The 23864-nt window shown below is 47.8% G+C and overlaps 1 protein-coding gene across 1 annotated transcript; it reads left to right on the forward strand.

Annotated features, from left to right (window-relative positions):
* The first annotated feature begins 10738 nt into the window (after positions 1-10738).
* Positions 10739-23697, forward strand: KIFC1 (kinesin family member C1). Its single transcript, XM_075555464.1, has 11 exons — positions 10739-10925; positions 17748-17864; positions 18015-18117; positions 18614-18667; positions 18783-18833; positions 19018-19418; positions 20454-21230; positions 21417-21707; positions 21799-21872; positions 22011-22086; positions 23565-23697. The coding sequence occupies exons 1-11, from the start codon at positions 10914-10916 to the stop codon at positions 23607-23609; spliced, it is 2001 nt and encodes a 666-aa protein (XP_075411579.1). The 5' UTR covers positions 10739-10913; the 3' UTR covers positions 23610-23697.
* Positions 23698-23864: the final 167 nt, after the last annotated feature.

Here is a 23864-nt window from a genome sequence, read left to right on the forward strand (position 1 = left end):
ATGTTTAGAATATAATGATGGCAATATATTTATAAATATGCTTGATAAAATTGATGTGTATGAATTGTTATAAGAGCTGTAAGAGCCATAGAGCCACAAACTCCTTGTAACCTTGTGTGTGTGGACCTTTACATTTGTTCAAATGATGTGGTCTGTAAATTCTGTTATTAACTTTTTTCTTTAAAAGTTCTAGAAGTTAAATAAAATAAAGTTCTACAGGTTAAGAAAAGTTGAAATGTGCAAATGTCTATTTTTATGAATTTCAGAATCGAGTCATGGAAGGGGAGGAGGAAGTGATAAGCAAAAGGCAAAGGATCTGGCTAGCTATGAAGTTTATTATTATTATTATTATTATTATAGAAAGCAGGGCAGGTCAAATCCCCAAGTACCAGGGAGAACTGACAAAGCTAACACCCTTGAAAATTCCCCACCCCCCAAAAAAGTGACAAGCCACAAAGAAAATCAGGAGGACGACTCATTTAAATGAACTCAACACAGGGAGTTACCTTACATCTATGGGAGACCAAATAATGAAAAGAATGGAAGAATATCAATACAATACTGTTAGACATGATTAGAGTTAAGGGGAAAGCATACATAAAATCTAAAAGCAAGGGAAAATGTAAGACTAAAATGAAGAACTTATTTTTAAAAAGAAATCAAACAGAAATAACGCAACTGAAAAGGATAATAACTGAAATGAGAAACACAATGAAAGGATTTATTTTATTTTTATCATTTTATTAGGGGCTCATACAACTCTTATCACAATCCATACGTACATCAGTTGTGTAAAGCACACTTGTACATTCATTGCCCTCATCATGCTCAAAATATCTGCTCTCAGCTTAAGCCCCTGGCATCAGCTCCTCATTTTCCCCCTCCCTTCCTACTCCCCCCTCCTTCATGAACCCTTGATAATTTATAAATCATTATTTTGTTACATCTTGCACTGTCCGATGTGGCCCCTCACCCACTCCTCTGCTCTCTGTCCCCCATGGAGGAGGTTATATGTAAATCCTTACAACCGGTTTCCCCTTTCCACCCCACCGTCCCTCCATCCTCTCTGTATCACCACTCTCACCCCTGGTCCTGAAGGGATCATTCATCCTGGATTGTCTGTGTTTCCAGTTCCTAGCTGTACCAGTGTACATCCTCTGGTCTAGCCAGACCCACAAGGCAGAATTAGGATCATGATAGTGGGGGAGCAGGAGAGGAAGCATTTAGGAACTAGAGGAAAGTTGTATGTATCATCGTTGCTACACTGCACCCTGACTGGCTCGTCTCCTCTCCGCAACCTTTCCTTTCCGGAAGGGGATGTCCAATTGCCTACAGATGGGCTGTGGGTCTCCACTCCATACTTCCCCTCATTCACAATGATATGATTTTTTGTTCTTTGATGCCTGATACCTGATCCCTTTGACACCTCGTGATCCCACAGGCTGGTGTACTTCTTTCTTGTAGGCTTTGTTGCTTCTCAGCTAGATGGCCGCTTGTTTACCTTCAAGCCTTTAAGACCTCAGATGCTTTATCTTTTGATAGCCCGGCACCATCGGCTTTCTTCATCATATTTGCTTATGCACCCACAATGAAAGGATTTAATGACACGTTTTAATCAGGTAGAAGAAAGAACTAGTGAGTTAGAAAATAAGATCTGCAAAAATTACAGAGGCTATAAAGCAACAAGGAGGAATGAAGATCGTATAATGCGGATCACAGGTTAATGAAATTATGGGACAAGTAACCTAGTATATACATCAGGTGAATTTCATATGAGAGAAAGGGGCAGAAAGAATTTTGAAAAACAATAGCAGATATCAACTGGGCTTAATATTAAAATAAACATGTTTTTTTTTTAGTGGCAGAAATTTCACAAGTCTGATGAAGGACTTGAATCTACAACAAGAAGCTCAAAAAATGGTTAGGTAGTTAGACGAGGGCAGAGGGTGTCCAGTACACATGCTCAGACATGTGAGCTCCAGGCCAGAAAGGGGTGGTACACCTAGGTGGATGGTACACGTGTACTGGCCCATGTAGGCCAGGTGAATTAAATTCAGTCAATGGGGTTGACCAGTACAGTTGACCACACTTCCCAATGGGCGGGGTGGGGTGGAGGTGAGGGGCTGAAAAGCCAGAAGGGTGTGTGTGTGTGTGTGTGTGTGTGTGTCCCATGCGCGTGCTATCCTAGCAGCGACACACAGCTCAGCCCAGCTGTGCCGAGGTCTCTCTGGCATGTGTTCTGTTTACTGTAACACCTGAAACTCTGCTATCCTTTATGGAACTCACTTGGATCACCAACCAGGCTTTGGCGTAAATTCTTTCTTTTGGGAAGCCAAGGACCAAGGCATTTCTCCCACGCGAGATCTAACAGAACCCCAAGCAGGATAAAGTCAAATCATCTACCCTGAGACACATCAAAATTAGGGTCTCAAAGAGGAAGAATAAAGACAGAATCCTGAAAGTAATGAGAGGAAAGCAAATGACATCCTAAGGATTCTCAACAAGTCAGCCTAAGTGTGTAAGCCTGTGTGAATCCTATGTTCCAAGCAGGAGAAAGGAGGGTTGGAATAAATAAGAATGTCCTCCTTTGGGACCAAGCTGTCTGTGGGCCAAAGCAGTGATGATCAAAGTTCTGGAAGAGATGGAATTCCATTTAGGGCGACAGCGTAAGGGATACATCTTCCCAGAGACCAAAACCAAAAGTGTCCGGTGGGGTGGGGGAGGGGTAAGAGTGGGGATGGAGGGTTGATGTCTTTTGGATCTAATCAGGGTGACTTCATGGTGCTCCTTGGGGACTCCCTGCAGCTCTGCCATTTGTGGAGGGTCCTGCAGGGAGCTGGGCTGGAGTAAAGGAATCCACCGGAGAGGTCAACAGGGAGAAGAGGGCGATGCAGGAACCAAGAAGGTGATTTCCAATGTGAGAAACCCCCTACTGGTGGTCATGGCCGCCAAGAGCTGTCCCAATCAGCCAGCTCCTGGGATGGGTAAATGGGAGCTAGTGTCCCAGGGCCAGATACTGTGGGTGCAGACAACCACCTCCTTACCCCAGTGCTGAGAGCTTTAGGCGAACGAAATCCTTCTGCTACCATGTCCTCCACTCCAAGTGCCTGGTATATCTTTTCATTTATTTAGATTTTCTTTCATGTCTTCCAGAGAGGCTTGATCAATTTTTTTCCACAAAGGGCTTACGCATGTAGTGTTAGGTTTATTTCTATTGTGTTGCAAATGGTGTATTTGTTATATTTTTGAGGTATCCAAAAGGAACACAGATCATGGACACAGCTTAGGTTTTACATATGTACATTTCTATGCAACCAACTGGCCTGTTTTTGAAGTGACATTTTCTAACTGTTGATTGTTGATAGGAGTGCAATTGATTTTGTGTGTTGATTTTTCCATATTGATTTTGTACCCAGCAACCTCGCTAAGTTCACTTATCAATTCTATCTGCATTATTTTAAGGTTGCTACATGTGCAATAAGCTGCAAACACTGGCATTCTTGTTTCTTCCCAATATTTCCATATCTGTTAATGTTTATTAAACCAGCTAAAACATCAATAACGGTATTGACTAGAATTGTTCAAAGCAGACATCGTTGCCTTTTCCCTTATTTTAAAAGAAGCGTTGTTGATATCTCACCATTATTGTGATGCTTACTGTAGAATTTGTAGAGATGTTCTTTTAAAAATATCTTTAATATCTGATGTATGTATATGTATGGATTGTGATAAGAGTTGTATGAGTCCCTAATAAAATGTAAAAAAAGAGGGCAAAGACTGTACAGATGTGCTTTATACAATTGATGTATGTATATGTATGAACTGTGATAAGAATTGTATGAGCCCCAATAAATTGTTAAAAAAATATCTTTAATATCAATGGATACTGGACAATTTAAGTGTTTTCCTTGTGCATGGAGTGAGAAGAATTCCTTGTTCTCCTCAAATGTGCTGATGAATCCCTAGTTCTCTCAATCTGACTTTGTATGTGCTTTCTTTACATCAACAGTTTAATAGCAAAGGTCATATACTTCACACTGTATCTCATTCTATTTCCCCATTCTGCTTCTCTTTTATAAAAAATCATTTTACACCAAGTCTTGACGATATTCCCGCTCAGAGCAGCCAATCCACAGAGGCCATATGGCTGGCCCCAGTATGAGACACGACATCCCTCTCTGACCCATAGCCCTACAGAGGACAACAATGGAGACACAGTGTGGGAATTGCACCTGATCTGATCCCACCACACCGAGGCAAAACACTAACAGTGTGGGAATTGTGCCCGATCCGATCCCACCACACAGAGGCAAAACACTAAGGGTGTGCAAGAGAACAGTAAGGGGAACAGAGCAATGAAGTTCCCAGGGAATACCAAAAATAGACTATGGGGCCAGGGCTTGGCACCCCATCAGACTCGACCAGAAAACACTCCTAAAGGACAACAAACAGTCCTTGAACTAACTACAAGCTTTTCTTTCTTGTTGTTGTTTTGTGGGGCTTTTTTTGTCATTGGCTTTTTGTTGTTGTTGTTTTGTTTTCTTTTGTTGTTCGGTTTTGTGCATGTTATTATCTCTGCAGGTATGTCTAAATAAGATAGGCTGGATGAACAATCTGGAGGAGAAAACAATGGGACCGACAGTTCCGGGGGACATGGGAGAGGGGAGGTGTGAGGAAAGGAAGTGGTGTTAACAAACCCAGGGACAAGGGAACAACACAAGTGATCCAAATCGGTGGTGAGGAGGGTGTAGGAGGCTTGGTAGGGTGTGATCAAGGGTAATGTAACCAAGAGGAATTACTGTAACCCAAATGAAGAATGAGCATGATAGTGGGACAAGAGGAAAGTAAAATGAAATAGAGGAAAGATCTAGGAGGCAAAGGGCATTAATAGAGGTCTAAATAAAGGCATGTACATATATAAATATATGAGGATGGGATAATAGATTTATGTGCATATATTTAAAGGTTTAGTATTAAGATGGTAGATGGACATTGGGCCTCCACTCAAGTACTCCCTTAATGCAAGAATACTTTGTTCTATTAAATTGGCATTCCATGATGCTCACCTTCCCAACATGATCGCTGAAGACAAATGGGTGCATAAGTAAATGTGGTGAAGAAAGCTGATGGAGCCCAGCTGTCAAAAGATACAGCATCTGGGGTCTTAAAGGCTTGAAGGTAAACAAGTGGCCATCTAGCTGAGAAGCAACAAAGCCCACATGGAAGAACACACTAGCCTGTGTGGTCACGAGGTGCTGAAGGGATCAGTTATCAGGCATCAAAGAACAAAAAGATCATATCATTGTGAATGAGGTGGAGTGTGGACCCAAAACCCATCTGTAGGCAATTGGACATCCTCTTACGGAAGGGTCCCGGGGAGGGCATGAGTCAGCAGGGTGCAGTATAACAACAATGAAGCATACACCTTTGTTCTACTTCCTAAACACTTCCTCTCCCAAGAGGAAAGTAAAAGGAAATAGAGGAAAGAATTAGGAGGCAAAGGACATTTATTGAGGTCTAAATAAAGGCATGTACATATGTAAATATTTTATATATGAGGATTGGGTAATAGATCTATGTGCATATATTTATAGGTTTAGTATTAAGACAGCAGATGGACATTGGACCTCCACTCAAGTACTCAATGCAAGAATACTTTGTTCTATTAAATTGGCATTCTATGATGCACACCTTCCCAACATGATCACTGAAGACAAATATGTGCATAAACAAATGTGGTGAAGAAAACTGATGGTTCCCGGCTATCAAAAGATATAACATCTAGGGTCTTAAAGGCTTGAAGATAGACAAGCAGCCATCTAGCTTAGAAGCAACGAAGCCCACATGGAAGAAGCACACCAGCCTGTGTGACCACTAGGTGTCGAAGGGATCAGGTATCAGGCATCAAAGAACAAAAAATCATATATTGTAAATGAAGGTGAGTGCAGAGTGGAGACTCAAATCACATCTGTAGGTAACTGGATACCCCCTTACTGAAGGGTTGTGGGGAGATGATCCAGCCAGTGTGCAGGGTAGCAAGATGAAATGTATAACTTTCCTCTAGTTCTTAAATGCTTCCTCCACCCCACTATCATGATCCCAATTCTACCTTACAAATCTGACTAGACCAGAGGATACACATTGTACAGATAGCAAAGGGAAACACAAGGAATCTAGGATAGATGATCCCTTCAGGATCAGTGGGGAGTGTCGATACCTGGAGGGTGGAGGAAAGGTGGGGTAGAATGGGGGAAGTGATTACAAGGATCTACATATAACCTCCTCCATGGGGGATGGACAACAGAAAAGTGGGTGAAGGGAAATAATTTATGAATTATTAAGTGTTCATGAGGGAGGAGGACAGGGGATATGAGGAGCTGATATTAAGGGCTCAAGTAAAAAGGAAATGTTTTGAGAATGATAATGGCAACAAATGTACAAATGTGTTTGACACAATGGATATATGGATTGTGATAAGAATTGTATGAACCCCCAATAAAAGGATTTAAAATAAAAACTTTCTCCCCACTATCATGATCCCAATTCTACCTTATAAATCTGGCTGGACCTGAGGAAGTACACTGGTATAGATAGGAACTGGAAACACAGAGACTCCAGGATAGATGATCCCTTCAGGACCAGGGGTCAGAGTGGCTACACCGGTAGGGTGGAGGGAGGGTGTAGTAGATAGGGGGAACCGATTACAAGGATCTACATATAACCTCCTCCCTGGGGGACGGACAACAGAAAAGTGGGTGAAGGGAGACGTCGGACATGGTAAGATACGACAAAATAATAATTTATAAATTATCAAGGGTTCATGAGGGAGGAAAGAAGAGGGGAAGGAGGGGGAATAATGAGGAGCTGATGGCAAGAAATGATTTTTTAAAATTCATTTTATTGGGGGCTCATACAATGCTTATCACAATCCATACAGACATTCATTGTATAAAGCACATTTGTGCATATGTTGCCATCGTCATTCTCAAAACATTTTCTTTCTACTTGAGCCCTTCGTATCAGCTCATTTCCCCCCTCACTGCCCCCTCTCCCTCAGGAACCCTTGATAATTTATAAATTATTGTTTTCATGTCTTACACTGTCCAATGTCTCCCTTCACCCACTTTTCTATTGTTCACCCCCCTGGGAGGGATTATATGTAGATCATTGTGATTGGATCTGCCTTTCTACCCTACCTTCCTTCCACCCTCCTGGTATCACTACTCTCATCATTGGCCCTGAGAGGTTTATCTGTCCTGGATTCCCTGTGTTTCCAGCTCTTATCTGTACCACTTTACATACTCTGGTCTAGCCAGATTTGTAAGGTAGAATTGGGGCCATGATAGTGGGGGTAAGAAGCATTAAAGAACTAAAGGAAAGTTGTATGTTTCATTGGTGCTATATTGCACCCTGACTGGCTCATCTCTTCCTTGTGAGTTGATGTCCAATTGTCAACAGATGGGCTTGGGGTCTCCATTTAGCCCTCCCTCTCATTCACATCGATATGGTTTTTTATTCTGGTTGTTTGATGCCTGACACCTGATCCCATCGACACCTCATGGTCACACAGGCTGTTGTGCTTCTTCCATGTGGGCTTTGTTGCTTCTCAGCTAGATAGCTGCTTGTCGTAGTTACTAATTTGGTGTCAATTTAAGGATTAAGAGTGCAGGGGTGGAGTCTAGACTGTCAATCAGCATATAGCCAATGAGGCCTCTGTGTGGGCATGACCTTCTCCTGAGGATTCTGGGAACTCCTGTATTCCCTCCTTGGAAGCAGGAGACACACTCTTTCTCTGTTCACTCCCTGCGAAAAATCCCTGTGGAGAAGCCACATGGAGACCCGTCAGCGCTGAGATGGTCACATCACTGGATCCAGAAGACTTTCCACTGTCTGGCCTGTGATCTTCCATCATTCCGAGTCATTGCATGTGTTTCATGAGTCTAAAGAAGACTTTATAGCTTCGTATTGGACATAAGGGCAAATACTGGACTTATGGACTTGATCTGGACTGGCCTAGGGTGTTATCTCAATGTTCAACTGCTCTTGTATATAAAGCTCTTTCTTATACACATGAGTGTCTCCGGATTTCTCTCGTCCACCCAGACGAACGCACCACTTGTTTATCTCCAGGCCTTAAGACCCCAGATGCTGTGTCTGCCCTTTGTGGCTTACGCTTCACAGCAGTCTATCCATTTCTTCTCAGGTCTCGGCACTCTCTTCTTTGCGCTCCTTCATAGGCATCCATTTGGTTGGTCTCCTGTTGGCTTTTCTGTCCATCCCTTCTCATTCTCTCACCTCAGTCTCTTGAACTTTGTAGGTTTCCTAGGATATCATAAGTGAAGTGCTGACAACAGGGTTTTCTGATAGTTTAAGTATTTTTCTGCCATCAGCCTTCTCTCCACTGGCAGGTTTGAGTTACAGTTGGGGATTAGAAGACAGGTACCTGGGGTTCTAGTCCTGCCAGTCTCCAACTGTGCACCAAGAAAATGAGATTCCTTGTGTTCCCCGCTTTTCAGTCTCGTAAATAAAACGTGCTCTGCTTACCGCAGCATGGATTGAAACATGCGTGAATCAAGGTCACTTTGCAAACTAGTATGGTACTCACATTAAGAGGTGGTTGTCTTTCTTACTAAGACCGTTAGAGACAGCACCTGGGCAGAGGGAGGCATGGACTGATTATCGTCTGGCTCTCCCCTACAAATCCACCAAGGAAAACGTGCTTAGCTTTGAGACAATATGAACTGGGGAGCAGAAGACAGCCACAGGGGATTACAGACAAGAATATGGCAGGAAAATCCTTCTCCTACCACTCCTACCCCGTGATCCAAGGAAGGGCGATGAGTACGTTGTCCTGTCATTTGGTGCTCTCATAAGAAGAGATGGGCAGAGTCCAACCTATGAATCAGGTCACAGCCTATGGAGGTCTCCTTGGGGGTGTGGCCTATTTATAAGAGACTATGGAGACCTGGTCTCTTCCTCTCTCGCCCCTCTCATTTCTTGCTTCTGGGGTCTGTAGCCCTTGTGGCCGGCTGACCCTGTAAGCTGTCGGTGCTCTGCCATCTTCCTGTTGACCTTGGATCCATGAAACTCTGTACCCACTGACCTGTGGAAATGCTTGCACAACTTGAACAATGTAATCCATGTCAGGGCATTGTATGAGAGGACTTCAAAGAGTCTGGAAAATTCTATTATCTTTTAATTCCATTTTCCCTAATAATAAAACCCCCCACTCTACCGTGTATACTTATCAACAACAATTCTATCTAGTTTATTTTTTTTAAACGGTTGTTTGAGAGAGTGGAGGGTAAGAAGGATAAGAGAAATAGTTCGGATTTAGAAGCTAGGGGAATCTAGATCCAGTTACACCAGGCTGTGTGAACTTGACCTTGTTATTTAAAAATCCTAAAGCAAAGCACTGTCATAGAGTTGATGACAGTGAGCCTATGTAGGTCTCCACGGCTCATCTTTCTCCGGCAGTCTCTGGCTAGTGAGTTTAAATCATTGACCTTGCTGCCAGCAGCACAACCTGACAGTCACTTGTCGCTTGACCTTCGTAAAATTTCATCTATGTCACAAATAATATATGCAAAGCGCATTATATGGGCTCAGCAAATTTTCTAATTAAATGATTCGGTAATTGACAAATCTAAGAAGCATCAACTCTTCCATTAAAGGAAGTAGCACTTCCCCTATCTGGACACGGTCAGCTGCAAGTTACAATGCTTAGAAAGTCCAAACCAGTTCCCCAAGGAAGGTTTGCGTCCCGCCCCCCGCCCCACCCCTGTGCAGTAGGCTGTGAAGAGGGATTTCATTCAACTCATTCACTGCCATTGAGTGGATTCCGACTCACAGTGATCCAAGAGGATTTGGTAGAATTGTCCCTGCGGTTTCCGAGACTGTAACTCTACGGGAGTGGAAAGCTTTGACTTTCCCTTGTGGAGCGGCTGGTGGTTTCGAGCAGCTGACCTTATGGGTCGCAGCCCAACGCGTACCAACAGGGCCCCATATGAGGGGGAAGCCTAGAGGAAATTCGTCGGCTTGTCAACCTTTTCCTAGCATGGCGAAGCACATCGTGCCCAAACACACGAGCCCGAAGGCTCACAGCTGCTCCCGACGGCTTTGGAGACTGGAGTCGCTGGGGGAGACTGCGGCCGCCAACGCTTATCCCACAGCGCCACCAGGCTCCTTAATCCATCCAGGGACCCTGCATTTGGTAAGAAATGCCGAAATAACTGGGGAATAAGCTGACCCACCACTCCGCTCGCGCACCGGCTCCAACCTCCACGGTCACGGCCAATTCCAATGTGGAGAAAAGTCAGGGGGTGGCACCGCCTTGCGCCCCTCGCACGGCGGTCCAGTTCCGCCTTCTCGGGGCACTTCCTATTGCAACCCCTAGGGGGCGCCCTTCTCGCCCCCTCCCCCGGAAGGAGTTCTCGTTTGCGCACGCGTGATTTCGCTCGGCCGCCGCCGCCGCCCCTCCCTCTTTTCTCCCCACCTACGCGAGTAAACGTTCCTGCCGCGTCCCTGGCGTACTGGGGCGCCTGGGAGCGGAGCGGAAGTCGAGGGCGTTTCGTGCGTGAGTGGCAGCGGCGTGAGAGAAGGAAAAGCCAGCTCCGGATCCTTGCGGGGGGCGGGGCGGGACGGTGAAACAGGAAGCAGAGGTGTTAGCTCGGTGGGTGGGGCCTTGACTGGCGGAGGGCGTTGCGATTGGTCCGCGGATGTGGCGACGCCATCGATTGGCCCCTGCGTGGCGACCGTTTGTGTTCAAAAGTGGCGGGTGTGCCCGCGGAGCTGGTGGACCCGTGAGGCCGTGTCGCCGGTGTTCTGCGTCGCGAGCGGGCGAGACAAGCTGGGTTCGCGCGCCCTGCCCTCTTCCATTGTGCCCTTCAGGCGTGTGTGAGACGGAGTCGGACATGGAACAGCAAGTGAGTAGGGGCTGGCGGAGCTCTCCCCCTCGGGAGCCGGGCCCGGCCGCGCCCTCCCGCCCGCGGGAGCGACGGCAAACGTCCGTGCCCGGCCGCGGCGCGGGGAGAGTGGAGATGGAGGGCAGCCGCTCCGAAGGCTGAGGGCGCCGTCGGCCTGTCTGCCGTGGGTCATGGAAGCCCCTGAGCCCGTCGTCGCTCTCATGTCAGGAGCTCCTAATTTCGAATGCTCAGGCCTGTCCGACACGTTTCCGTCTCCGAACTGCGCCCCACGGTTGCAGTGTGACCGCTGGGTGAGATTGAGGGGGCGTGTTCTGAGCAAACAGTGCGAGGCCACGGGCCTGCTGCTTTGTGATCTCTGGTGCCACTCCGCTGCTTTAGACGTAAGAAGGGGAGAGTGGAAGTGGAGGACGTCTGGCCTGAAGGACTCCCTTGCCCCAGGGGCTGCTGGATAGTTCCTTCTTTTATCGTTGCCTCCCTGCAACCTCAGTTACCTCTGGAGCCAGATCAAGTGCTACCTGGATCCCCTGTGACAGAGTGGCATTGCCCCTCGGGATTTCTAGGCGGTAGTCTTGGCAGGAGTGCTGTGATTGGCTAAGCGCAGTTATTCAAACCCACCAGCAGTACTTCAGGAGCAAGCGGTGGCAATCTGTCTGAGATCACAGCCTTGGGAACTGTGGGGGGCAGTTCCCTTGGGTCTTGTGGGAATTGATTTGACAGCAGCGTGTGGGTCGTCCTGTCAGACACAGACTGCCAGGTCTTTTCTTCTGCTGCATGGTTCAGACCAGGTGCTATTGGATTGGTCAGCTTTCCAGCAGCTTAACCAGTATATTACAGGGCTTCTTCGGGGTAGAGTGATGCTTTGAGAGCCTGCCTGTTGGGAATGGGTTTAGGAGATAAATTCGAAACAAATATAAATCAAACCCTCTACCATGGAGTTGATTCCAAGTCGTAGTGACCCGATAGGGCAGAGCAGAAGCGCGCCCCAGGGTGTCTGACACTGCAGATCTTTATGGGAGCAGACAGCCTATTCTTCCTTGGAGCGACTGGTTGGTTCTGACTGTTGACCTTGCAGCCAACTACGTCACCCAACTATGTCACCAGGCTCCCTCCCTCCCTTAGACATACACTCTATAGATTCCATTTTTCAGGAATGTTGCTGCTGCACAAGGTCTCAAAGAAATAGAATCACAGTGGGAAGAAATAGAAAACCCAAACTAAAAATGAAACAAAAGCTATTGTTGTGAAGCGGGTTCCACCTCAGAGCAACCCTATAGGACCGACTGTCGGGGCTGGTGGGGCCAAAAGAAGGGCTTTTTGTTGTTGTTTAGTGCCCTGAAGTTGGTTCCAGTTCATAGTGACCCAGTGTACAACCGAATGAAACACTGCCGGGTCCTGCGGCATCCTCACAATTCTGTTTGAGCCCATTGGGGCAGCCACTGTGTCCGTCCATGTCACTGGGGACCTTCCTCTTCCCCCCCCCCCCCACTTCCCTTCTACTTTACCAAGCGCGTTGTCTTTTCCTAGGGACTGGTCTCTCCTGATAACATGTCCAAAGTATGCGAGGTGAAGAATCCATCTCAGTTCTAAGGAACATTCTGGCTGTGCTTCTTCCAAGTCAGATTTGTTTGTTATCCTGGCAGTCCACGACACTTTCAATATTCTTTGCCAGCACCATAATTCAAGTGCATTCAGTGTTCCTTATTCATTGTCCAACTTTCACGCGCATACGAGGTCATCGAAAATACCATCGCTGTGGTCAGTTATACATCAGTCCTCCAAGTCAAGTGACATCCTCGCCCTTCAACCCTTTATGCAGCACATGTATCCAATCTAATGAATGGTTTGATTTCTGACTGCTGCTTCCATGAGCATTGGTTGTAAAGCCAAGTAAACTGAAATCCTTGACGCCTTCAAGCGATTCTCCACGTCTCATGCTGTTTTCTAGTGGTCCAGTCGAGGGCTTTGGTTTTCTTTACGTTGCAGTATAGTCCAAACTGAAGGCTGCAGGTGCTTAAGTCCTCCTCGCTTTCTATCAGCAAGCACGGGCCTTTTAGGTAGCAGGAAGTAATAGCATGCATTATATGTGAATGCAATGGTCCAGGAGAGAATGTCAATGGTTGGTGTTGAGAGGGGCAAATTTGTAATGTTGCTGAGGGAGTGAGAGCTAATGAATAAGCAGAAGGCACTTTTAGGAGCAAGCCAGCCATTTACGATCTTGGAGTGAAATGGACACACAAGGGGTTGGATTAATTGTTTTGAATGGAAGACTTGTTTCTCATGGTGGAAAAGTTGGAGAGGTCATTATGTCTAGCTTTATGGTTGGAAAAAACAGGAATATTGCACTTGTGGAATTGAATAAATAAACCTTGGACACATTCACTGGACCCCACATAAACTCAGAGGCAGAGATCTTTAGTAAATCCATGGAGGTAGTGCAGAGAGGAGAAAGGGCATGGGTTATAAACAAAAATATTTAGCATTTGACCTGGAAGTTCTTAAAGAAAATGTGCTTTTCAGACTACATTTGATTAAACTAAATTAAAATCTGCATTCTTTGTGTCCATTTCTGCAGGTAGCAGAAAAAGACTGCCCCTTCTATTTATTTATTAGCTTTTCTTTGGGTAGAAGTCAAGGGTGTGACTATATCACAGTATATTGAAGTATTCAGTACCCCTTCCAAAATGTGTGTTGATTCCTCCCATGTAATCGACATTGCCTTAGACCCTCTGACTACAGAGTTGTGAACACAATCACTGTGTCCTTGCGGCACTCACATTCTAGTAGAGGACAGACAATAAGCAATAAGTTCTAAAACATTTTGTAAACCACGGTGCATTAATAGAAGGTATCAGGTGGCTGAACATTGTTGCTATAATGTTGCTTTAAGAACCTCCTTGAACATAGATAGTTCTTTTTGCCGCTGGTAGCTCAAACTTACCTTCCCAAAATTGAATTTAGCATCTCTTCAAAACCAGCCCTTCGGATTCTCTGAATCTCCATATTATTTCTAACAACTGCTTGTGAATCTACTGGGATCTTTTTAAAAAGTTTAAGATAAACCAAGCCTGTCTTGTAGTCTTGGTCATCCATAGATCCATCCTTCTCACTCTCTGCCTGTCTGTCCTCAGCATTCTTTCCCCTTGACCTGCTCTTGATCGTTACATAGTCCATGTGCTCCTCTTAATCCCCACTTCCTGGTCTTATTTAGGCCCACCTAGGTGGCTCTGGGTTAGCTCTGAGCCTGTAACCATGAGGCCCACCTAGTTGGCTCTGTGGGTTAGCTATGAGCCTGTGTCTATAGGGCCCACCTAGGTGGCTCTGTGGGTTAGCTCTGAGCCTGTAACCATAGGGCCCACCTAGGTGGCTCTGGGTTAGCTATGAGCCTATAACCATAGGGCCCACCTAGGTGGCTCTGGGTTAGCTCTGAGCCTGTAACCATGAGGCCCACCTAGGTGGCTCTGGGGGTTAGCTATGAGCCTGTGTCTATAGGGCCCACCTAGGTGGCTCTGGGTTAGCTCTGAGCCTGTAACCATAGGGCCCACCTAGGTGGCTCTGGGTTAGCTATGAGCCTGTAACTATAGGGCCCACCTAGGTGGCTCTGTGGGTTAGCTCTGAGCCTGTAACCATGAGGCCCACCTAGGTGGCTCTGTGGGTTAGCTATGAGCCTGTAACTATAGGGCCCACCTAGGTGGCTCTGGGTTAGCTATGAGCCTATAACCATAGGGCCCACCTAGGTGGCTCTGTGGGTTAGCTATGAGCCTGTAACCATGAGGCCCACCTAGGTGGCTCTGGGTTAGCTATGAGCCTGTTCAAACCTCCAGGTACTCTGATGGAGACTCAGAAGTCTTATCACTGTGTTGGAATCTACTTGATAGCTGTGGGTTTGGGTTGTATCCTCAGATGGATTTTGGCTTAGTCCCAACCTCTCAACCCAGTTCCAGGAGAATTAAGCTCTAATGCCCCATAGCATCCAGCATGCTAAGAATCATGTAGCTCTCTGAGAGAGCTGCATAGATGATTTTCGGTAGGATTTAATTTCTTGCATTCTCCCAGTTTGGAAAAGCTGCCCTAGAAAATAAGCTCCGGGAGGGCGAGAGCTCTGGTAGCGTTCACTGTTCTTGCCGCAGGGCCTAGAGCACCTGCCACAGGCTAGGTCATCCACACACCTTTGTTGACTGAAGGAACGATGTCGGTTTTCTGCCTGGCGGGTGCTCTGTTGAGTTGGCTCTGACTCATAGCAACCCGACGTATAACAACAAAATGTTGCCCAGTTCTACACCTCAAGCCTCCTTTTCTGCCTTCAGTCATTCTTTATATTGCTCATGGTTCACTGTTGCTGCTTTATTGTGGTAAATATAAAACAACAAGCAATTCAACATCTTTTCCATGTACAGTTCAGTGGCTCTGATTGTATTTATCATGTTGTGCAACCTATCCATTTCCAAATCATTCCATTAACCAATTCATTAAAACTCAGTACCCCCTAAGCAATGACTCCACATTTCCTTCTCCCTCCTAGCCCAGGTTACCACTAACAATGCATTTCATATTTTCAGTACAAATCCAGTCATGTCATCCCCCTGATTAAAACACATCAAGGTCCCTCCTGCCTTCTGCAAACACCAGACACCCTATCATGGTGGACTGGCTGCCAAGATTCCTTTCTGTGTGGATTTCACCTTACTTGGCATCAGTACCTATGGAAGCTGAAGACAGCAAAGGAGTTATGCATGGGGCAAATCTGCAAACCACCTCGCAGGTGTTAAGAGCAGCGATGTCACTTCGTGGACTAAGGTGCCCTTGACTTAGCCATGGTGTTTCCAGTCACGGCATACATGTGTGAAAGCTGGAGGTGAATACGGACTCCTGAAGGATCGACGCATTTGAGCTACAGTGTTGGCGAAGAATACTGCAAGTACCATGGACCAGAAGAACCAGCAAACAGCCAGAACACTCCTTAGAAGGCAGATGATGAGACTTTGTTTTATGTACTTTGGACAAAGGGTCAAGAGGGGCCAGGCCCTGGGGAAGAACACTCTGCTTGGTAAAAAAGAAGCGAGCCTCAGGAAGATGGATGGACACAGTGGCTACAGCAATGACTTAAACGTAGCAATGATGTCATAGACCAGGGGTTCTCAACCTTCCTCATGCCCTGACCCTCTAATACAGTTCCTCATGTGGTAGGGACCCCCAACCATAACATTTTTGTTGCTACTTCATAACTAATTTTGCTACTGTTATGAATCGTCATGTTAAATATCTAATATGCAGGATGTATTTTCATTGTTACAAATTGAACATTATTAAAGCATAGTGATTAATCACAAAGATATGTAATGATATAGTGTTAAATATTTTTCTAATTAAAAATCAGTGAAATGTTGTCTTGAAGCATGGTGCAGCATGGGTAACAGTCTTCACGCCTGGTACTTGTCTGTGAGCGTATCTGCATGTGGGCGGACCCGCCTGGAGATGGATAGAGGAGCGGTGTCTCGGTTCCTAAGACCATCGGAAATATGTGTTTTCTGATGGTCTTAGGCCACCCCTGTGAAAGGATCATTTGACCCCCCAAAGGGGTCACGACCCACAGGTTGAGAACTGCTGTCATAGGCAGTGTTTCACTCTGTTATACATAGGGTCACTTTCCACTGGAACAGACTCAACAGTTCCTAGGAACTAAAACAATGAGCATTGCTCTGCATTATAGGCTCTGTATATGTCTTAGGTGATTAGTCCGAAACTAGCTGGCACTGCCTGGCATGCAGACGTAAAGCCCAAATTTTCCACAGCCTGATATCACAGGTCTAGTTATCAAAAACATAGTGTCTGGAACAAGACTATCCAGATTTTAACCCTGACTTTGCCTTTTACTAATTGATGACTTCTGAGTCTACTTTCCTTTATTTGCCAAATGGGAGTAATAATAGCCGCTGTCGTGGGCTGCTATGCAGATGAAGTACTCTGATACCAGTTGTGTTAGCTTCCATCAGAGCACCTCACCCTGGGTGGCTTCAAACAATAGAAGTGTATTGTCACCTGATACTGCAGGCCAGCCCTCCAAATTGAAGGTGTCAAGCTCTCTCTGGAGGCTTTAGGCCACAATCCTTTTATTTTTTTGACCTCTTCTTAATCTTGGGATTCCCTGGCTGGTAGCAGCATGATAGCAGATTTGCTTCTGCCTTCAAATGGCTACCTTCCCGCTGAGCCATTGTCCCTTTTCCTCTTTGTACCAACACATCAGCCGTATTGAATTAGGACTCACCTACTCCAGTGTGACCTCAAGCTAACATCAACGGTACTTTTAAACAAGAATATTCCCAAACAAGGTCACATTCACAGGTATCGGGGTTTAGGACATCCGCATATTTTCCCTTTTTCAGGACACAATCCAACCTATTCTACAGGCAGAGCACTGAAAACAGGCTCAGTAAACCTTAGCTGTTCCCAACCAGTCTTCAACCTTATTGCTCCTCAGTTCTCGCTCTGAATTTATGACCTCCGCTCCAGCTAAGCGTCTGTTGGTTTCCCCACCAGACCACGTGCACATGTGAATTCCTGTCTTCCACAAGGAGTGCCGGTTCCTGGTAGCCTGGAAGTTCGCAGAAGTCGAGCGTGTGAACAACTGCTCTCGTACAGATTGCCCATTACGTTTCACCTCACTGGTGCATTTGACTGGCACCTGATTTGTGATCCCCAGCTTTTGGCACAAGTGCACTCTGTGATATAGTTGGTGGTGATGTGGAGGATTGAGGCTGGGGCCAGGAGGGACTTGGGGCGTACTTGGGCTCCAAGATGTTGTGTTAAAGGTTTCTCTTTTCCCAGCAGAGGCCCCCACTGTTGGAAGTAAAAGGGAACAAGGCCCCTTCCCGACTGCCCGTTTCAGGAAGAAAGCTCAAGAGGGGGCCTGACCACATGGACAGTGCCCTGGAGCCTGAGAAGGTGAGAGAGAGAGAGAGAGAGAGAGAGAGAGAGAGAGAGAGAGAGAGTGTGTGTGTGTGTGTGTGTGTGTGTGTGTGTGTGTGTGTGTGTGTGTGTGTGTAACAAATGGAGGGCAGGGTTGTTATGGACCCCGTTCTTGTCTCTCCCCAGAAACGGATACGAGGCCTGGGCCCAGTGAACAAAATGATTACCATGTCCCGTTCCAAAGCACCCCCTCTGATGGCACTGCCACCGACACAAGGCCAGAGTGCAGGTTAGTAGGACCAAAGACTGGAAGTCCTCTGTGGCCCCGCTTACTCACTGCGTTCTTTCTTTCACTGTAGTCTGTTTGGAATAAGTCATACACTTCACCTGGTCGGAAGTTCAAAAGACATGGTTTGTTTTACAATGAAGTGTCCCCCTCCTACCTTCTTTCCCAACCCACGCCCCTCCCCGTTGCTCTCCCCATCTCCCCAGAAGTAATTGTACCCTAAGGTTACACTGGGCATTCTAGCAAATAGAGACCCATTCCCACCCTTGTTAGGTTTGTTTACATAGTTGGCAGCATACTTTCTCTAGGAGTCTTGCCTTTCCTCCCACCTCCTGCTTCGTTTTGGTGTAACAAATTGGCCACTTCACCCGGAAGTTGAATCTTCCAGTTGAAGTTCTGATCTTCAGGAAAGGCAACACTCCTGTTCTCGGTCCAGCCAGTGTATATGGCATCTTGAGAATGATTGTTCTACATTTCTCTCTTTCCCATCTTCCAACAGGCCAGAAAGTCCTCAAGAAAACAGTGCCACGGCATTCTACAGCTATAGCCCCAGGTAATTAATGGAATTTACAAGCTGGGCCTGAGAGGAGGGCATGAGGACTATGCGGGGCAGGGGGTGATGGCAGGAGGACTCCAATAATGCCCCATGTCAAACCCTTCCCTCCTAGTACCCAAGAGCAAGAAGCCAGTGGCAGCTGTTCCTGCCCAGAAGACTGATGGTAGGTGACAGATGTGACTATGGGGTGAGACGTTGGGCCTTAGGGAAGAGTGCCCAGGAAAATCCGTTTGGTCTTTTTCCTGTCTGGAAAGGAAGGAGATAGATGGAGGTTTAGGAGTGAGGGCCCCCAAATGCTAGGACTGTGCCCTTGTCGCTGATGTGTGTCTTTTCTACTCCCATCTTAGCATCAGCTGGCCCTCCCGTGATGGGATGGAAAAAGCCTAGCAAGCGTCCAGCCTGGGACTTAAAGGGTCAGTTAAGTGACCTAAATGTAGAGCTGAAACACTACCGTGAGAGGACTCAAACCTTGGACCAGGAGAACCAGCAGCTGCAGGCCCAGCTCAGAGAGGCCCAGCATCAGACCGCGGCCACGGGGGAAGAGTGCAGGACCCTGGCACATGAGTTAGCCAAGGTGCGAGTGCAGGCCGAGCAAGGCCAGCAGGAGCTGGGAAGCCTGCGCGCCCGTGTCCTGGAGCTGGAAGCGCAGCTGGACACACAGGAGGGCTTGGTGCAAGCGCTGCAGAAAGAACAGTTGGAGTTGCATGAAGTGCGGAGGGGACTGGCCGCCCAGCTAGAGGAGCAGGAGGTAAGGGCTGGGTTCTCACAAAATGCCAGTCCTCTTGGCAGAGGGTCTGTGCCCTGCTGTACCCCTTTCCAGATTCCCCTGAAGCCTCTTTGCGCTCAGAATCTCTGACCACCCACCTCTCCGTCTGTCTTCTGCCCACCTCTGCCCCACCCCACTCCTGGCTTTGCCTTGCTTGCTGCTCCCCCGCTCCCTGGTGTCACGCCCACCCGCGTCTGCGTCTAGCCTCGTCCTCCGTCCTCCACTTCCTTTAGGTCCCCATTTTGATCACAAGTCCCCAGGATGCTCTTCTTTCCCTCTCACTCTACCCGTTTGTCTCCTTCTTGGTGAGCACCAGCGAGACAAACTTAGGTGCAAGTCCCAGCGGTGACTGAACTCTCTCTTCTGGGCCTTTTGCATCTGGGATTCGGTCAGTCTGCAGTGTTCTCTTCTCCATCCTTCCTTGGGTTCATGCCTAACCTTTTTTTTTCCTTCACTCACATACTTTATTTTTTTTAACCATTAATGATCCTTTAATTGTTACCAGAAGATTTTAATTTCATTTTTAGTTCAGCCGCTTACAAACTATGTGAATTTAAGCAATGGATTTATCTCTCTTAGACAAAGTCTGTTTCTTAGTAATGAATTTAGAATAATTCTGCCTCCTTTATAGGCTCTCTAAAAGGATGAAATGGAATCACTCAAACCTCCTGCCGTCAAGTCGATTCCAACTTTTAGCAATCCTGCAGGGACAGGGTTGAGCCGCTTTTGTGGGTGTATGCGACTGTGAATCTCTATGGGGTTGATAGGCTCGTCTCTCTCCCATTCTACTCAGACACTGTTGAGACTGTGACTTCACTATTGATTCCTTCCATGTGCTCCTGCTGGGTCTTCCCCTGGCACTCCCCACCCTGGCACAGTCCTCTTTGTTAGCGCTTGGCCTCACTAGACTATGAGTTCACTGGGGGCAGGGGCCTGACTTCAACCTGTTTTGGCCCTGTGACTTGATCTCCTTCTTGGTCTTGTGTTCCCCCTTTCCATCGGCCCTGCTGTGGGCAGAGGAGGCTGAAGGCATCAGAAATGGCTCTGTCAAGCAGCCAGGCTGAGGTGGCATCCCTGCGCCAGGAGACTGCAGCCCAGGGGGCTTTACTGGCTGAGCGAGGAGACCGTCTTCACGGACTGGAGATGGAGCGCCGGCGACTACACAATCAGCTACAGGAACTCAAGGGCAACATCCGTGTATTTTGCCGGGTCCGCCCTGTCCTTCTGGGAGAGCCCATCCCACCTGCTGGCCTCCTCATGTTTCCCCCTGGCCCTGGAGGGCCTTCTGACCCTCCAACCCGCCTCAGCCTCTCCCGGTCTGATGAAAGGCGTGGGACCCTGAATGGGGCACCAGCCCCCTGCACCCGCCACGACTTTTCCTTTGACCGGGTGTTCCCGCCCGAGAGTGGACAGGAAGAGGTGTTTGAGGAGATTGCTATGCTTGTCCAGTCAGCCCTGGATGGCTACCCAGTGTGCATCTTTGCCTATGGCCAGACAGGCAGTGGCAAGACCTTCACAATGGAGGGTGGGCCTGGAGACCCCCAGGTAGAAGGGCTTATCCCCCGGGCTCTGCGGCACCTCTTCTCTGTGGCCCAGGAGCTGAGTGGCCAGGGCTGGATGTACAGCTTTGTGGCAAGCTATGTTGAGATCTACAACGAGACCGTCCGAGACCTACTGGCCACTGGGACCCGGAAGGGCCAGGGGACTGAATGCAAGATTCGCCGGGCCGGGCCAGGGAGCGAGGAGCTTACTGTCACCAATGCCCGCTATGTCCCCGTCTCTTGTGAGAATGAGGTAAGTGGCCCTTGGTACTGGGGGTAGGGGCGAGGTTGTGAGGCAAAGTGGCCACATTCTGTTTGGGGTGGTGGGTTCTCAGAGGTCTGCTTGAACAGGAGCAGGGGGTGGGGGGAGGGTGTGTGTGCCTCCGGCCTCCTGCCTGATGCAGATCTGACCTCACTTCCTGCTGCTCCCCATCTCCAGGTGGAGGCCCTGCTCCATCTGGCCCGCCAGAACCGGGCTGTAGCCTGCACAGCCCAGAACGAGAGATCATCCCGCAGCCACAGTGTGTTCCAGCTGCAGATCACTGGGGAGCATGCCAGCCGGGGCCTCCGGTGCGCCGCCCCCCTCAGCCTGGTAGACCTGGCCGGTAGTGAGCGGCTAGATCCCGCCTTAGCCCTTGGTGCTGAGGAGCGAGAACGACTCCGGGAAACGCAGGCCATTAACAGCAGCCTGTCCACACTGGGGCTGGTCATCATGGCCCTGAGCAATAAGGTGGGAATGTGTGGGTGTGGGCAGCTGGGGTGGGTGGGGTCAGCTCGCACTGTCCTATCAGTCCTGATCATCTGTACCCTGGCCGCCCTAGGAGGCCCACGTGCCCTACCGCAACAGCAAGCTGACCTACCTGCTGCAGAACTCTCTGGGTGGCAGTGCTAAGATGTGAGTGCAAGGGTTGACGGGAGTTGTGGGGTAGGAACTGAGACAGGCCAGGTATTTGGGGTGGGGCCGGGGGACTTGGAGGACTGTTCTAGGCTCTACCTAGCCACTGACATGGGCTTGGGCCCCCTCTTCTCACAGGCTCATGTTTGTGAACATCTCTCCCCTAGAAGAGAATTGCTCCGAGACCCTCAACTCCCTGCGCTTTGCCTCCAAGGTACGATGACTACTACACACAGGCGCTGTCAGGCCCCTGCATTCAGGCCTTCCTGTTCTCTGAGGTGGGGCGGGTACAATGTTCACCCAGTAAGGGTTTACATGTGATTCAGCCAGGTGTCTGGGACAGGCATTACCCACCTGGAGCCATGTGAATACGAGCTTTGGGGTGTTTGGGGTTGTTTTCATTAAGCTTTTAAAAGTAGGCAATTAAAAGGCTGAAATGATAGAGAAGGCTAATTAATACATAATAGATGAAATCTTACCATCACCGTTTTCATCGTTGTATTTATCCTACCAGCTTCTGGTTGCAAATACAAGCTGCTCTGTACATGTTCTTATTCTCCTTATGGAAGAGATCGCTTCCCCTCCCTCTAGTCACATGTGCGTACACTTCTCCGCCTGCTCTCTGAGCCCTGAGATGAGTCCCCTTCAGCAGAGTTCCTCAGGTCTAGCTCTCCACTGTGTGGGTGCACCAACACACTCGCCAGTTCCCCCTGCTGGACACTTGGGTTTATGCCATTCTTTTACAAACAAGACCACGCTAATGAACCCTGTATATAAGGCATTTTGTGTCTGTTAAGTTTAACACTTGAGGGAGAGAGTCCCAGAATGGAATTGCTAGACCCAAGGAGTTTTACAGGCCATGTGAATTCAGATTCTGAACTCCATGAGGGTCAGCTGGTGGCTGTCAGAGGAAGCCCGCCTCTTAACAACCAAAGGGTCACAGGCGCAATTGTACGGGTACAATCTATAAAGATTACAGTAAAGTCCTAGAGGATAGGAAAGAGAGTACAATAAAGGAGTCCGACACATTGTACAGTAGCATGCTCACCTCAGCCCCTCTTGGTGGTCCACACAGAGTGGGAGAAGAGAGCCTTTGGGGTATTTATAGGTAGCCATAAGACATGCATATTCAGTAGTTACACACATCACAAGGTGGGTGGAGTCTACAGGAAGGTCCCCGAGCTCACAGGTGAGGACACCTAATACCTGCATTGGGGGAAGGGATGAGGGGCTGGGAGACAAGGCGGAAAGAGATAGATGTCCGCTTCTGTAGGGCGATAACATCAACCATGTGCTCACCTTAAGGCAGCAGAGCTGTTAGGGGAGAATCTGGGGGACCGATATTTAATGTAGGATCATGTGCTTGGACTTTACCTCTAACTTACCAAAGCGGAGGGTTTCCTACCGTGGAACACCAGCTTTCCAGCTTATCCCTCAGTGATAAGTTAGGGAATACAGTCCTCATCATATTTCCCTGTGTTACATTCCCACGGGTGGCCATGGCAGCTGGAGACTTGTGCTCCCTCCAGCAGAGTCATATGGCACCGGACCAGAACCAGCTTCTGCTGAGCCCATATTTCCATATTTTGGAAGGGTAGCTTTTAGAGCACTGGGCTCTCATGGAAAAACAAACGAAACACAACTGTTCTTTTGGCTACTCTACAAACTTTCTCATCCCCCATCTGCCCACAGGTGAACCAGTGTGTTATTGGTACTGCCCAGGCCAACAGAAAATGAAGCTGGATCCAGAGCCTGTGGAGTGTCTGTCTGTCTATATGTGTCAACTCTTATACCGCTATCTGTTTGGGGACAGAGGGGTGTTGTATGGGGGGAGGGGGAGTAAAATAAAGATTTTTAAAGTAAAGGGATCATTCGTAGACACCCTAGGAGGAAATCATGTTTCACATTTCAAGAACTGCAGACTTGTCTACTTTGTCATATCATTGTGTTGTGGGATGAGGGCTGCCGTTTACACCGCACCCCACTGCCTGC

Source organism: Tenrec ecaudatus, chromosome 7 (genome assembly GCF_050624435.1).
Source record: "Tenrec ecaudatus isolate mTenEca1 chromosome 7, mTenEca1.hap1, whole genome shotgun sequence".
In the NCBI taxonomy this organism is placed as follows: domain Eukaryota; kingdom Metazoa; phylum Chordata; class Mammalia; order Afrosoricida; family Tenrecidae; genus Tenrec; species Tenrec ecaudatus.

Bases quoted from the DNA above. Each gene is read 5' to 3' on its own strand.
- KIFC1 (XM_075555464.1), top strand. The intron at 21,231-21,416 runs GTAAGTGGCCCT...CCCCATCTCCAG, and splicing joins CCGTCTCTTGTGAGAATGAG to GTGGAGGCCCTGCTCCATCT. The intron at 22,087-23,564 runs GTACGATGACTA...ATCTGCCCACAG, and splicing joins CCCTGCGCTTTGCCTCCAAG to GTGAACCAGTGTGTTATTGG.